Below are 13928 nucleotides of genomic sequence, written 5' to 3' on the forward strand. Positions count from 1 at the left end.
TATTGGATACCTAAGTGTCTTTTTTTTAAGCATATAACGAAAGAAAAGAATTAGCACGAGAGCGTTACCTGTGTTTTCAGCCAATAATACACGCATGTAATACAAAATTTTATCCACAACTGCAGTAGAAAACATAAAAATGACTTGTTTGATAATTTACTTGTACTCTATGGGTTGCTATTATTTTTTTATTGTATAAGCATTTATGAGTGCCTTATTAAGGGTCGTTTGCAGAATCGCTAAACTATATAATCTTGGATTAAATGTAGTCCTGAACAAAAATGAGATAACGTAATCCAGAATAAAACGATTTTGATTGTGGACGAACCATATTTTTGACATGTATTTGACGGATGGATAAAAAACTTGCAAATAATAGGTACAGCAGGTCCGAAAACTAAAAATTTATCTAAATTTAAAATTATTCTCTATGTAAATATTGCAATGCAAGTTTTAAAATGTCGTTTTACTCTGACACTACTGTAAGTAGAAGATTTATCTTGCTTGGACATCTCTAGAACCTAAGGGGTGATGGGGGCTACTGAACACTACCGAATTATTGAATTATTGGAAAAATTTTCTAAGAAGACTTTTAAATCACAGAAATGAATTTTTATTTGTAAAATTATACATAATTTACTATTTCAAAATTACAACCTGTATATTATTTTACAATTAGGTTTATCATTTTAAACGGCTCTGAATTGAGATGTTCCATATACCATTTTAGAGAGTTTTTCTATACATCAAACGCTATAAAAACTAATTAAATCTGTGAGGAAATAACAAAGTTACGATAAAGGAAAAAATTAGAAACAAAGCTCTAATTTCAACTGTAGTTTGTCGTATTAAAATATTATCCAGACTATTACAGAGAATTTCGGCCGTCCCAAGCAAAAACACAGTATTTGCTTTAAAAAAAAATAACTACTGGACCTAGAAATGATCTATTAAAAATGCCTTGTCAAATGATTTTACCATTACACTTGTCATTTATCTTTTTGTCATTTAAAAATCTTCATATAAATGACAAAGTAGAGTTCTTATCATTTGTGAAAACGTTTTATATAAGTTAATTCTAGGTCCATTGAATTTTTTTTTAAAAACCAGATACAGTGTTTTTGCTTGGGACAGCCAATTTATGCCTAGAATCCAGTGTGGGATCTTTTATATGTATAGAAACACTCCCACTATCTATCAAAACTTCTAGAGTCTAGAGATTTTTTTCTCTACGTACTGTATAATAATTCTTCCCATTCTCACATTTATTGTATCCTAGGTATATCATAATAAATCTTACGATGTATTTTGTTATATCGGCACACAATACTTTTCCCACATTTTCTTTATGAAGTGCTGTCCAAATTTCTGCTCTCCTGATCCTCAGACGATACTCAGGGTGCGATTTTGTTTCTGAACGATACGATACGATATCACCATGGCAACGCAAACTGCATCTTACCGCAACCAGCAATGCATTTATTACATGATGTCAGAGAGTTGAAACTAATATTACTAGAGGATGAAAAGGTGGTAGAGGGGGTGTATAATAAACTGTTTATGGAAGGGCGCCATATTGAAAATAGCCAAATGCTGTGTTTTGGGCATAAAGTAAATGAAGGTTGCCTACTAATAAGGGGGTGCATACGAGACAAGAAAATTAAAAGTGTTGTATGAAAGAAACATATCTATAAATCATTAAATTTATTATTATTTTTTATCAACAATTGATAAACAGTTTAATTTTTTGTTTAACTTAAATAAACTTAATAAAATATTATACGAATTGTGACACTGCCCGATAAATTCAAATTAATTTCATGTGCCCTTTTTGAAAGTAGATGTTTTGTGATCTAAACAGAGTACTAAACATTTTTTTACCTTTTACCTCTGTATCACGTACAACCATAATAGGTCAATTTGAAAAATAGTTAAAAAATATAGAAAAGAGGTTTTTGCAGGTTTTTTTTATGATATTAACGTATTAAATTTATTTTAATAAATATTTAAACTATATGAAGAAAAAAAAAGATTTTGAAACAATTAAATAAAAGAAATTATGATGCAGATCATAAATCATAAATTCTCTGGCCGCCAACTTTGATGCAAACTTTTCCGCTCACAAAAATTCGTTCTTTTTACATTAATTTTGAGTTAACTGGATTTGAGCAGTTTGAAGTCTTTCGTTTTGAATACAAAAAGGTTTAATACTTACAAAGTCATCAGCTACTTGATGTAAAAATTGGTAGCAAAACAAATGAATCGCAACAATTATAATGGTACACAGGCCTTCCAGATATTGCAGTAAATTACGAAAAAAAATTTTTTTGTTTATTGTTTAATTTGTACATGCTGTAGACCAAAACTTTGCATAAAATTTGAACCGCTCTCAAAAGTATGAATAAAAGTAAAATCAAATTGTACGGATTTATTATTACTGGTGTTTAAGTAAATCAATTTTGGTTAATTTTTGTCTAAAACTTCCTTCAGACAATTTAAAATTAAACTGTCTATTGATGTGGTTGAGCCGAATCTTTAAAAACTTGGAAATAATTTATTTAAGCCGTACATTGAATCAAATTTGGTTGCATCAGTGACATGTTATAATATACCTAGACGGTGAAAAGCTAGTGGTGGGGGTAGAAATCCGTGTTCCTAGCATGGGCCATCTTGGAAATAGCATTTGTGTATGCAATGATATAAATCTGATACACCGGCGTATCAAATGTTGCCTATATTGCAAAATTTGTTTTACATTTTAAAAGGTAAAAAAATGTTATTATAACTTTTCTAAGATGTTTGTTCAACGATGGCATTAAAATAGGTTGACAAGCGTCCTTATTGATTAAATAATGAGTTAAATAATAATTTATTTGTAAGAAGTCAATGGTAGTCTGTTTTCTTTTCTTTGTTGTAGAATTCTCAGTGATTTTTGATAAATTAGTTCCATTTTATCGTAATCCAATGATAATGAGTGTAAATACTAAATGGTCTGTAGTTTTTATAATGTATAATGTATAATTTTAATGTATAAAAATAGTTTAAAATTGTAGGAGTGATCAATTTTGAAATTTTTTAAAATGGTTAAATAAAACCTAGTTATTAATTAAAGCTCTTGTTTATAATTTTGGTCGTTTGGTATACAACTTTAGTCATAATTTATCAAATTTTGCATGTTTCTTTAGACTTTTTTCGGTGGTTTATTTAAACTTAGAGTAAAACATTACACTTGAAAATTGCGGGTTGCCTAAAAATTTGAATCCACTATTTCCAATATGGCTGGTGAGTAGGAACATCATGGTACTTTGCACCATCTAGGTTATTTAGTTAAAGTCAATGGGTTGCATACATTTCAAGAAAAACTATTTCCAACATGGCGCCCTTGTTAAAACATCCCCACCACCACCTTTTCATCCTCTAGTTACATTAGTTTCAACTCTGCATGATGTTAAATCTGAGACTTTTACATCGATTTTTATTAATATCGATTTCGTCAAAAAAACATCGATTTTTAATACATATAGTCCGTTTTTCACAAACACCGCACTCTCCCACCACTTTACAACCGGCAACGTCGTCGGTGGTGACTTTTTGGTGATAAAATGAAATAGGTTAGTTGCCTAATTGACAATTTGATTACACAAAACAGCCTTTCAAGCTGTGCCGAGTCTTTGCACTATTTAATCCTTTGATTTGCAATCCAACAGGTTATAAAAGAAACGTTTTTAACGGAAACACTGCGTAATTTTCAGAAATGTCAAAAATTTGACAATTATTTTCTCACCAAAAATCTCCCTAGGCAACGTTGCCGGTTGTTATGCAGGGGAGGATTGCGGTGTTGGTGGTTTAAAAAAAAAACGGACTTTATTTTTCTTTTCTTGATTTTGGAGATATTTCGTTTGGTTGGTCACCGTATAGAACCAAAGCAAGGCTAGATTTACTTGTGCTGCGTTCTAAATAAAGAAGACGGGAATTTAATTTAAGAGAATTTTGTTTATTCTTATTAATCCCGAATTATTTTTTGCCTTATGAAACTCGGTGTTTTCATATACTAATTTTTAAGAATTGACTGAGTTTTTTTATAAAATACACCATTTTACCACCACCATTGCGCTATTTATAATTGACAAATATTAAAAACTTAATTTAGAATTTTATACCTGGCGCATCCGCCATTCTCAATTTCATAAAAATCATGCGTTACTCTTACATTATTTAATAAATTAATTTAAATTTATGCCGAAATGAATGTCTGCATCCAATTATTTATTATTGATTTACTTTGCCCAAATAAACTGACCCTCTAAGTTTGGAGAAGTAATTGATTGGACATGTGAATGTAGGTATAATAAACAAACATACAGCACTGTCGTCTGTACACAATTTTTTTTATAAAATACCAAATATAAAATTAGATAAGCTATTCAACATCAATATACAGATTGAAGCCATTTACTTTCATATTTACATAACAATTAAAATTATGTGATGTATCACAAATATCTTAAATAACGCTTTAAAACAAGCATTACCTCAAAAAACATCTAAAAAACTCAATAAAAATATGGCGGTCTTCAACAAAATAATACATAGTTATGGCTTAATTATAACTAAATTCTTCCACTCGAAATTCAAGCTACAATGTCTTTTATTTTCCACACGTCAAAAATACTGAGAAAATGAACACAAATAAAGTTACTGGTTTGGTAGCACTGAAACTGCCAATTGTTGCACTGTCCCTAAAACTTGTATTAGTAGAGGATTTTGTGGTGTTGAACCCGGAGGTGGTTGAATTACAGGAATAGGAACAGCTGGCGATATAAGTGGAGCTCTAGCAATTTTTCGTTTATTTGATGGTGTTGTATTCTTACTGGTTGGTGCAGTTGAATTCAATATTTTTTCAACTTTGGCCACTGCAAATAAAGCATTACTAACTAAAAAATCTTGTAAAAATCTTACAAAATGAGGCGTGGGTTGCATTGTTGTCCGTTTGTTGACTGACTAATAATTCCTTCAAAGCATAAAATTTGTGTTTATAGTTCTGATTTTCTTCTTTTAGTACGGTATTTTCTATTTTCAGTATTTTCATTTCTTCCTCCATTTGTTTTCTCTGGACTTGTTTTCGCTTCCTGCATCGTAGTTGAGCTGCCCTGTTCATTTCCCTAATTTTTAACTTCTCGTCGGTGACATTTTTGTCTGCTTTTTGTTTTTTATAACTACTTTCTTCTTTATTATAAGTAATTTTATTGGTTAATCTCTCTATTGGTACAGGTGTGATTACAATTGGAGTTTTCACTTTGTTTTGTATGGTTTCTTTCAGTTTACTCTTGAGGTCATTGTGTTTAGTTTTAATGTGGTTCTTCACAGGGCTGTCATCATCTATTGTTAAATCATAGCATTCATCAGAACCACTGTCTTCTATTGAAGTCATCCTAGTAATATTAGTAATACAAAAATCATTAGATTGTGCTGATTGATTGTCATTTCTCTTATCAGTATATTTAGTGGCTGTACTTTCAATTTGTGGGAAAATATGTGGAGTATGCAAAGTATCATCATTGGAAGCTGCAGCTGGCACATGTAAAATCCCAGATTTTGCCGATTCTACGGCCTTTTTAAAGGTTTCATCGAAAGGGTTGACATTCTGTAAGTCTTGAAATAAACCAACTTCTTCACAATTTCTGATAAACCTAGTTGGAGTTGGAGTTTGGTCAGCTAAAATGATTTCTATAATGACAGGTTTTCTCGAGGGAATCACATACCAACTTCTGCGTTTTTATTTGCTAAACCCAAATTTAAAACCATGTCGTGCTTTTTGTGATGCCAGTTTAAGTGGTCTACGTTTGTAAAAGTCATTTCGCAGCCTTCGACGGTACAAGAAAAGGGCTTCTGACGTTCGTCCATTCTGATTCTTCTCCAACAAAATAATTGTTTGGAACTAACAGGTAAGAATGAAAATTACACAAACGGCAGAATTATTAGTGTTAGCTTGAAAATATTCGTCTTCTTAACATTTTGAGGTTATATTTACTGTCAACTTGACGTTTGACTTTTGACACCTGATTGTTAGGTTAAGTAATATTAAAAATATGAAGTGAGGTAAAGATGACACTTTCGAATGTTCAGCGAGTAAGATTTTTATATAAAACTATACTAAGATTACATCGAGGTCTTCCCAAAGAACTAGGTGTACTTGGAACTAGTTATACTAAAGATGAATTTAAAAGACATAAAAAATGTAGTAAAGAAGAAGCCGAAATATTTATCAATGAGTGGACGGTACGTTTTTGGGTTTGAGTTTTGCACTTTGTAACTTTCTTTGTTTTAGAATTATGCGATAACATTAACTAAGCAAATGGGTTTGAAAGGTCCTCAGACTGGAGCGAAATTAGGATCATCATTGAGTGAAGAAGAATTGAGCAAGTTTAGAGATGAACAAATTTACCAGTTGCATGAATTAATGGAAGCTACGAAAAATGGGGGTGAATCCAATAGATGATGCTAGGCTACAATTTAGATTATCACCTTTTCACTTTTGTAGTCTTATGATGTCTAGTCATTCTAAATTAATAAATGTTCTGAGTTACAATAATCTGTTAGAATAACTTTGACTGTTGAATCAAAAATAGAATATCTTGATTGATTAATCTAACAGATTTAAGCGATTCCAAAACGTTGAAGATAAATGAAATCAGCAATATTTAAATTGAAACTAGACAACAAGAACCACAAAAATTAAATTGGTTATGTTAAAAAAATCTTACAATTTTTGCCAAGAGAATCTATTTCATTTTGAGTTTGAGCCACCGGCCAAAGGTATTTAAATTCACAGTTGTTCTCTGAATATGACTTTGTTCTTCTTGTGTACAAAGTTTCTTCTACATATTTAATAATTGGTTCTTTACTAAAGTCCGTTTTTTTAAACCACCAACACCGCAGTCTTCTCCTGCATAACAACCGGCAACGTTGCCTAGGGAGATTTTTGGTGAGAAAATAATTGTCAAATTTTTGACATTTCTGAAAATTACGCACTGTTTCCGTTAAAAAGGTTTCTTTTACAGCCTGTTGGATTGCAAATCAATGGATTTAATAGTGAAAAGACTCGGCACAGCCTGAAAGGCCGTTTTGTGTAATCAAATTGTCAATGGAGTGCGGGCACTACCGCCTGTAAAGTATGCAACCTTCCACTCTGGAGGATCAACAAACCGTGCCGGTCCATTTAAATATCATTGAAAGCATTGTTTAGATGCAGTATTTAATTATTTTTTGTATTGTAGTTGGGTTGCAACTTCTTAAAATGTATTGCCTTAATGATAATTTTGGTCAGTGAATGGTAAATGTTTAATTTCGGCCAGAATACAAGCTGCTATCTCTATTAATTTTTGGCATATTAAGTTGAATTTTAATAAAATCCTAAAGTTCTATTTTAGGGATATTTATGCAACTTTGCAAAATCCATGGCGATACTAAATACAGCAGATATGGCAAATTCAATCTATTAGGATTTTTTAATAAATAATGCTATTTTCTTGTAATTTACCTCGCGTTGGAATATCTCTAAAAGTTAGGTATTCTAAGAGAAATTGCTTAGAATTGAATTTTAAATTCATTTATACCAAATGAGGAGTTTTTAAACAAAAAATTTATGTTTATTTCATCACATACAGTTTTAAGCAGTAATACATTGTAATAATAAGAATTGGCAAACCAAAATGAGCCATGAATTTTTTAGTACATATGAACAATGTTGTCCATGCTCGCTTACACAATTTTGAACCACTTTCAACTTTAAATTTTGAGTTCCCATTAAGTATAATATTATGCGAACTCAAAAATAAACAAAATCATTTATGTGAATAAACAAAATATTAATATTTCATTATCAATAATTAACGATCAAATTTAAAGATTTTAATATGTATTTAAAAGAAATTGAAATAAGAATTTAAAGTTGAAATTATGTAAGGAATGACTTCTGAACAACTTTTCTTAAAAATCGAAGATGTCCAATACCAAGGAAAAGTTCATTTTATTCAAAAACTCCTGGACAATCTATCATTTACAATTTTTTTCTTTAAAATTAAAAAAGTTAAAAGCTTATTTATTTAAAGTACAAAGCACTGTATTATTTTTTTGTCTAATCTGCAGATATTTCAATTTTATTTTAATTTTCATCGTCAAGTGACAAACGCCTGTAACTTTTTTTGCGATTTTTAAAATATCAAATTTGGAAAGTCGTCATTCGTTGGCGTTTTCGACCACTAATTGCGTCAAAAATGTCCTAAAATAAACAATTACTACTCAATGGCAGTATAGATAATACATATTAAAAGATTTCAACCCAACCATAGTAAAAACACAGTCAAAAATAATTAAATACTGCATCTAAACAGCGCTTTCAATGGTATTTAAATGGACCGGCACGGTTTGTTGATCCTCCATAGTGCACGGTTGCATACTTTACAGGCGGTAGTGCCCGCACTCCATTAGGTAGCTAACCTATTTGATTTTATCACCAAAAAGTCACCATCGACGACGTTGCCGGTTGTAAAGTGGTGGGAGAGTACGGTGTTGGTGGTTTTTTAATAAAAAAACGGACTTTACACTCTCCATTAAATCTGGGTACATCGAGTAAAAAAAATCGATATTGAACTCAATTTCAACAAGAGCAAAATTACATCGATCTCTAATACATCGGTGAAAACATCGATTTTGAAAAATAGTAAATAAAAAACTCAATATATAGCATATCCGGTGAGAGATTGGGAGATTTTGACAGTTGACATTTAGGTTGGCAGCAAATTATGTTACAAAATACACTAAAAACACTAAATTCCCACGCAAACTGGGCTGACGGTCAGTGGGTTTATTTTGTTATTTTAAATTTCGCGCGTAAATTTAGTGACTTTTCTGTCATTCAATCTCTCTCTGTACGAACTATAGCATAGTTTATTGTGAAAAACAAAAATAAATAAAATTCTTTATAAAGCAACAAAATAATAAGCAAATACGAGAAAAACAAAAATAAAAAAAACCTTAAGTACAATAAACAAAATAAATTATAAAAAAAAATAACAAATTCGAGATTAATAAGAATAAACAAAATTCAAAATATACGTTGACAACTAACCAAACGAAATATCACCAAAATCAAGGGTGTAAAATAAAATACATACAGGGTCCGGCAACACTTGTGTCCACCCCCAAAATCGTCTTTTATTTTAAAGTTACAGTTTTGAAAATTTGCATACGCTCATAGTTGACAAAGCTCTAAAAGCTGACGCAAAAATTTGTTTTTATCATGGTTTGGTTGGCGTCGCGGCGCCTAAGAAGTATAATTTTTAGCAATTTTTGAGTTTTTGCGGAATTATTCGCGAATTCAATTTTTTTTCAACATAACTGTGATACAAATATCTGAGTTTTTATTTTAAATCAAATGCAAATTGTGTTTAAAATTTGCGAAAAAATCGTTGTTTTATCAAGTTAGTTTTCAAAATTATGGCAGCGCATCGGCAAACTACGTTTACACCAAAATTTCACAAGTCACTTCACTCACTCTTATAAAGGTTAATTTTGATTAACACGGGCATGTTGCACTTTATGGACACCAGAAATCGTTAATTAACATTGACAAAGCGACAATTTCACCAATTAAGACTTTTGTTACAATCTAAAGCGAACCAAAGGATAGATGTCATTTGTGACACAAGATGTTGACAGATGGGTGTAAACGTAGTTACCAATTTTGACGTAATGAAATTGGAAACTAACTTGATAAAACAGCTTTTTTTTCTCAAATTTTGAAGACAATTTGCATTGAATCTAAAATGACAACTGGGATATATTTAACACATTTATATTGAAAAAAATTAAATTAGGGGTTGATATCACAAACCTTAACAATTAATCAAAAATTACATTTTTAAGGCGTCGCGACGACAAAACTGTCAGTGATAAAAAACAAATTTTTGCGTCAGCTTCTAGAACTTTGTCAACCTTGAGCGTTTTGAAATTTTCAAAATTTTATCTTTAAAATTAAAGACGATTTTGGGGGTGGACACAAGTGTTGCCGGACCCTGTATATAGTTCGTACAGTGAGAGTTTGAATGACAGAAAAGTCACTAAATCTACGCAATAAAAAGTGTTCCATACGCGCGAAATTTAAAATAACAAAGTAACCCCAGTTACTGACAACCCTGTCAACCCATTTCGCGTAGGAATTTAGTGTTTTTAGTGTATTTTGTAGCATAATTTGCTGCCAACCTATATGTCAACTGTCGAAATATCCCAATCTCTCACCGGATATGCTATACATTATTTCAATTGATAGCGAGGCCCCCATTTTAGTGTCAACGAGTATATGTGAGTGAGCAGTATATTGGACATTGCTAGGAAATTTTAGAAGAGTTGGTGCCATCTGGAATGTAATGAGGTAGAGGGGGATGACATTGTCAAATCCAGAAATCTGCTTTCATCAACGAAACAACAAATTATGATGTGCTGTCAAAGTGATTGCAGACAATGTCGGCAACTTTTGATTTATAAAAATGTCCCTATAAAGTACACTTCTCCACACAATTTTTTGGTACAGTCCCAAATTTCGGGCCAGGTTTGACATTTGGACCTCGCTAAGGTCTGAAATGAAGTATACATCGAAACAACAATCATCCATTTTTAATGATACATCGAAAATAAAAATATAAAGTCCATTTGAATAAATTTAACCGCTAGCTTTAACACAGTACGCTATGGACCAAAATTGTCAGTTTGACATATTCAAGTGGCAAAAAAAAGAGTAGGTAAACCTGAGCTGGCCTTGGTGAAATGTATTCGTCGAAAATTATTATTGGTTTATTTATTAACTATGATTTGTTGGAGCAATGATTTATGATACGCTGAGGAGAAACAATTGTCCTAAAAGCCGAACATTACCAATGTATAAGACAGGAGAACTTTTTAGAACCACTCGAATCTGTCAAAGTGACAATTTCGGTTTTTTGTCAAAATCGATGTAAAAGTCAGGAGCACATCACAATATTGGCTCCATGTGCAAAAAAACAAAAAATGAACCCCTTTACAGTTTCTTTCCTTTTTTCCAGGTGCCATTTTCGACAACAATAAAAAACTTAAAAGTACCAAAATGTACTAATACATGCATTATTTTACATTTTTTAATTCTCATTGGCCGCCCCTACAAAATCTACCGCCCTGTTCAAATGCAGAAGTAGCACACCTGTTAACCAGCGCTGAGTTTTCATGCGACGTGGTTATTAGGTTATTAATTACAAATATGTTATTTTAGTAAGTACTCCTATAACATATTTTGATTAATAGACGAGAATTTTACAATTTTTCGTGCAACAAAGATCCAACCAGTGTCGTTTAAAAACGGAGATCACGGCTATTCAAGCCTTAAGGGTCCCGCACCGTAAAGCGCAGAATACCGCTTGGCAATGCAAAACGAAAATCCAAATTGCGGTCACATCCTATGAGTTGGAATGGTGAACGAAATATGAATAAGTTGCTGAAACACTTTTGTTTTAGGGTACGAAGCCGGTTTTTGAAAAAAGTTGTTAATTGTTTTTAAAAAAAAATAAAACGTTTAAATTCTAAAATCCATTTTCAGAAGAAGTTATAAGCCGTACCGTTTTAAAAAAATGCCGAGGTTGTAGCAACTTTTATTTTACATTATGGTACGAAGCCGTTTTTTCTTAAAAGTCGCAACTTTTTTAGTTATTGTGAAAAAAGTCCATCACAAAATAGGGCAATTTTTGCGAAGATAGGCAACTCAACATTCTTCTGGATGCATGATTTACGATGTGCAGTTAAGTACTTAATACTCTTCATGGGGTGTCTGTCCCTTTATGCCTGCAGTGAAGAGACCCAAAATTTCATCCTGTCATAAAAGAATCCGAGTTTTCAAATACAATTTTTACTTCATGGGTTTCGAGTCAACAACAGTTTTTACCGTAGTCCGTATAACTTTAATTACTAAAATTTGCAATTCGAAAGATGGTTTATTTGTCATGAATATCTTATTACTTGGATTTTTAATTTTGCTTATCAAAAATTATCAAAAATACAATTTATTCCCAAACATCAAATTGGTGGGAATAAATTTGTATTTTTGATAATTTTTGTCAACACCTAGAGTTGATCCAACAATTTTCTTTTATTTTCGCAATTTTTATTTTGTATTAAAAAAGTAGGCTATTAGGACGTCGCAGATAAAACGTTGTATCTCACACGAAGAATAGCAGTCATATAATCTCGTGCTCTTATTACATGCCTCGGGCTAACGCCCTTGACAAGTCACTCACCACACTCATAATTATAATGATGTCTCTATCCCACTGGTTACATAATTCGCGATCTGAGAACTATAAGGTTCTAAGTGATTTTTTGTAATATGTAATTTAAATTCTTTGTTTTGCGATTTTGTTTAACATTTTCTATCAAGTATAAAAAGAAGTAAGTTAATACTTTATCCGCCCAAAATGATATTATGTAATAGATTCTGTCGTTTTTAATTAAATAGTTAATAAATTAAAAATATCGCGACGTGAAAATTATAAGGTTCTAAGTGTTTTTTTTGTGAAAATTTAAATTGTCTGTTTTGCAATTTTTTTAAACATTTTCTATCATGTACAGGGTGATTTTTTTAAAACGGCAGGCGTTGTAGAATTTTTATTTATGAACCGATTTCAAAAATTTTAAAAACAAATTAAATGGTTTTTAATTTACTATAAACTGATGATTTTAAAATTTCTCTAAATGTCTTAGTATCTTTTGGGCGATACACATCTTTCTTACTTTAAATTGGAACCCATTTTTTTTTCATAATTTGGAAGATATTAATTTTCTTGATTCAGAAATGTGTAATATGTTCTACTTTTACCAAAAATATTTTTAAAAAAATTATCAAAATTGAAAAGAAAAGCAATAAAAGCAAAATCTAGGTGCATGGTGTCAAACAAAGAATGCCGTTATTGTAATGTCAAAAAGCAGCAAATAACAGAAAGGATCGGCATTTTTTCTTGAAATTATTAATAACAAAAGACAATAATAATTACAAATCAGAAAAAACAACTACCTAATTTAATTAAAATACTGCTGAAACGCCATTCCGTTTTTTTTTATTGCATAATTGACACCTACGAGAAATGCATTGTGCATTGTAAGGTGTAGCCCCATCTTGTTGAAAGAAAACTTTCTGTTATTTGCTGCTTTTTGACATTACAATAACGATATTGTGTTATTTGACACCACGCACGTAGATTTTATTAACTTTTATTGCCTAAATTTTTTCATTTTTGATATTTTTTTTTTAATATTTTTTGTAAAAGTAGAACATATTAATCAAGAAAATTAATATCTTCTAAACTATGAAAAAAAAAATATGGGTGTCAATTTAAAATAAGAAGGTATCGCCCAAAAGATACTAAGACATTTAGAAAAATTTTAAAATCATCAGTTTATAGGAAATTAAAAACCATTTAATTTGTTTTTAAAATTTTTGAAATCGGTTTATAAATAAAAATTCTACAACACCTGCCGTTTTTAAAAAATCACCTTGTAATAAAAAAGAAGTGAGTTAATATTTTAACAAGCCAAAATGACTTAAATAGGCCATTTTTTTAAATAAATGCTTAATAAATTAAAAAGATATCACTGATAACGTGAACACTGATCAATTTAATAAATGTTAGTTAGAACCTTATAGTTTTCAGGTCAGTTTGTATGTAATTCTCAGCTCGCGAAATATCTATTATGTATTCATCAACACATCAAATCTTTCGTAGTTAATTAAAAGCCAAAGAGATACAAACATCTGGCATTGAAGGACACACTTGCGGCTAGTTAAAGATTTTTTACAACATTTACTCTATTGTGTGCAATGGTGGGTGCGAGACAGGGCAGTTTTAGGT

At 30.9% G+C, this 13928-nt stretch overlaps 2 protein-coding genes across 3 annotated transcripts; one reads left to right on the forward strand and one right to left on the reverse strand.

The window, feature by feature from the left end:
- Nucleotides 1-4371: 4371 nt before the first annotated feature.
- On the reverse strand, nt 4372-7137 carry Atf-2 (Activating transcription factor-2). 2 transcript variants are annotated; one of them, XM_088049157.1, is made up of 4 exons: nt 6765-7137; nt 5763-5938; nt 4960-5715; nt 4372-4913 (listed from the first exon to the last, which is right to left on the reverse strand). In XM_088049157.1, the coding sequence occupies exons 2-4, from the start codon at nt 5902-5904 to the stop codon at nt 4696-4698; spliced, it is 1116 nt and encodes a 371-aa protein (XP_087905283.1). In that variant the 5' UTR covers nt 5905-5938; nt 6765-7137; the 3' UTR covers nt 4372-4695. The 2 variants fall into 2 exon arrangements, with proteins under 2 accessions (XP_087905283.1, XP_087905275.1); XM_088049149.1 differs by lacking the exon at nt 6765-7137 and having other exon boundaries at nt 5763-5966.
- Nucleotides 6106-6586, forward strand: Sdhaf3 (Succinate dehydrogenase assembly factor 3). Its single transcript, XM_088049168.1, has 2 exons — nt 6106-6279; nt 6329-6586. Exons 1-2 carry the CDS (start codon nt 6106-6108, stop codon nt 6497-6499), a joined length of 345 nt encoding a protein of 114 aa, XP_087905294.1. The 3' UTR covers nt 6500-6586.
- Nucleotides 7138-13928: the final 6791 nt, after the last annotated feature.

Source organism: Gnatocerus cornutus, chromosome 1 (genome assembly GCF_029298725.1).
Source record: "Gnatocerus cornutus isolate USDA-ARS CGAHR chromosome 1, icGnaCorn1.1, whole genome shotgun sequence".
Classification (NCBI taxonomy): Eukaryota; Metazoa; Arthropoda; class Insecta; order Coleoptera; family Tenebrionidae; genus Gnatocerus; species Gnatocerus cornutus.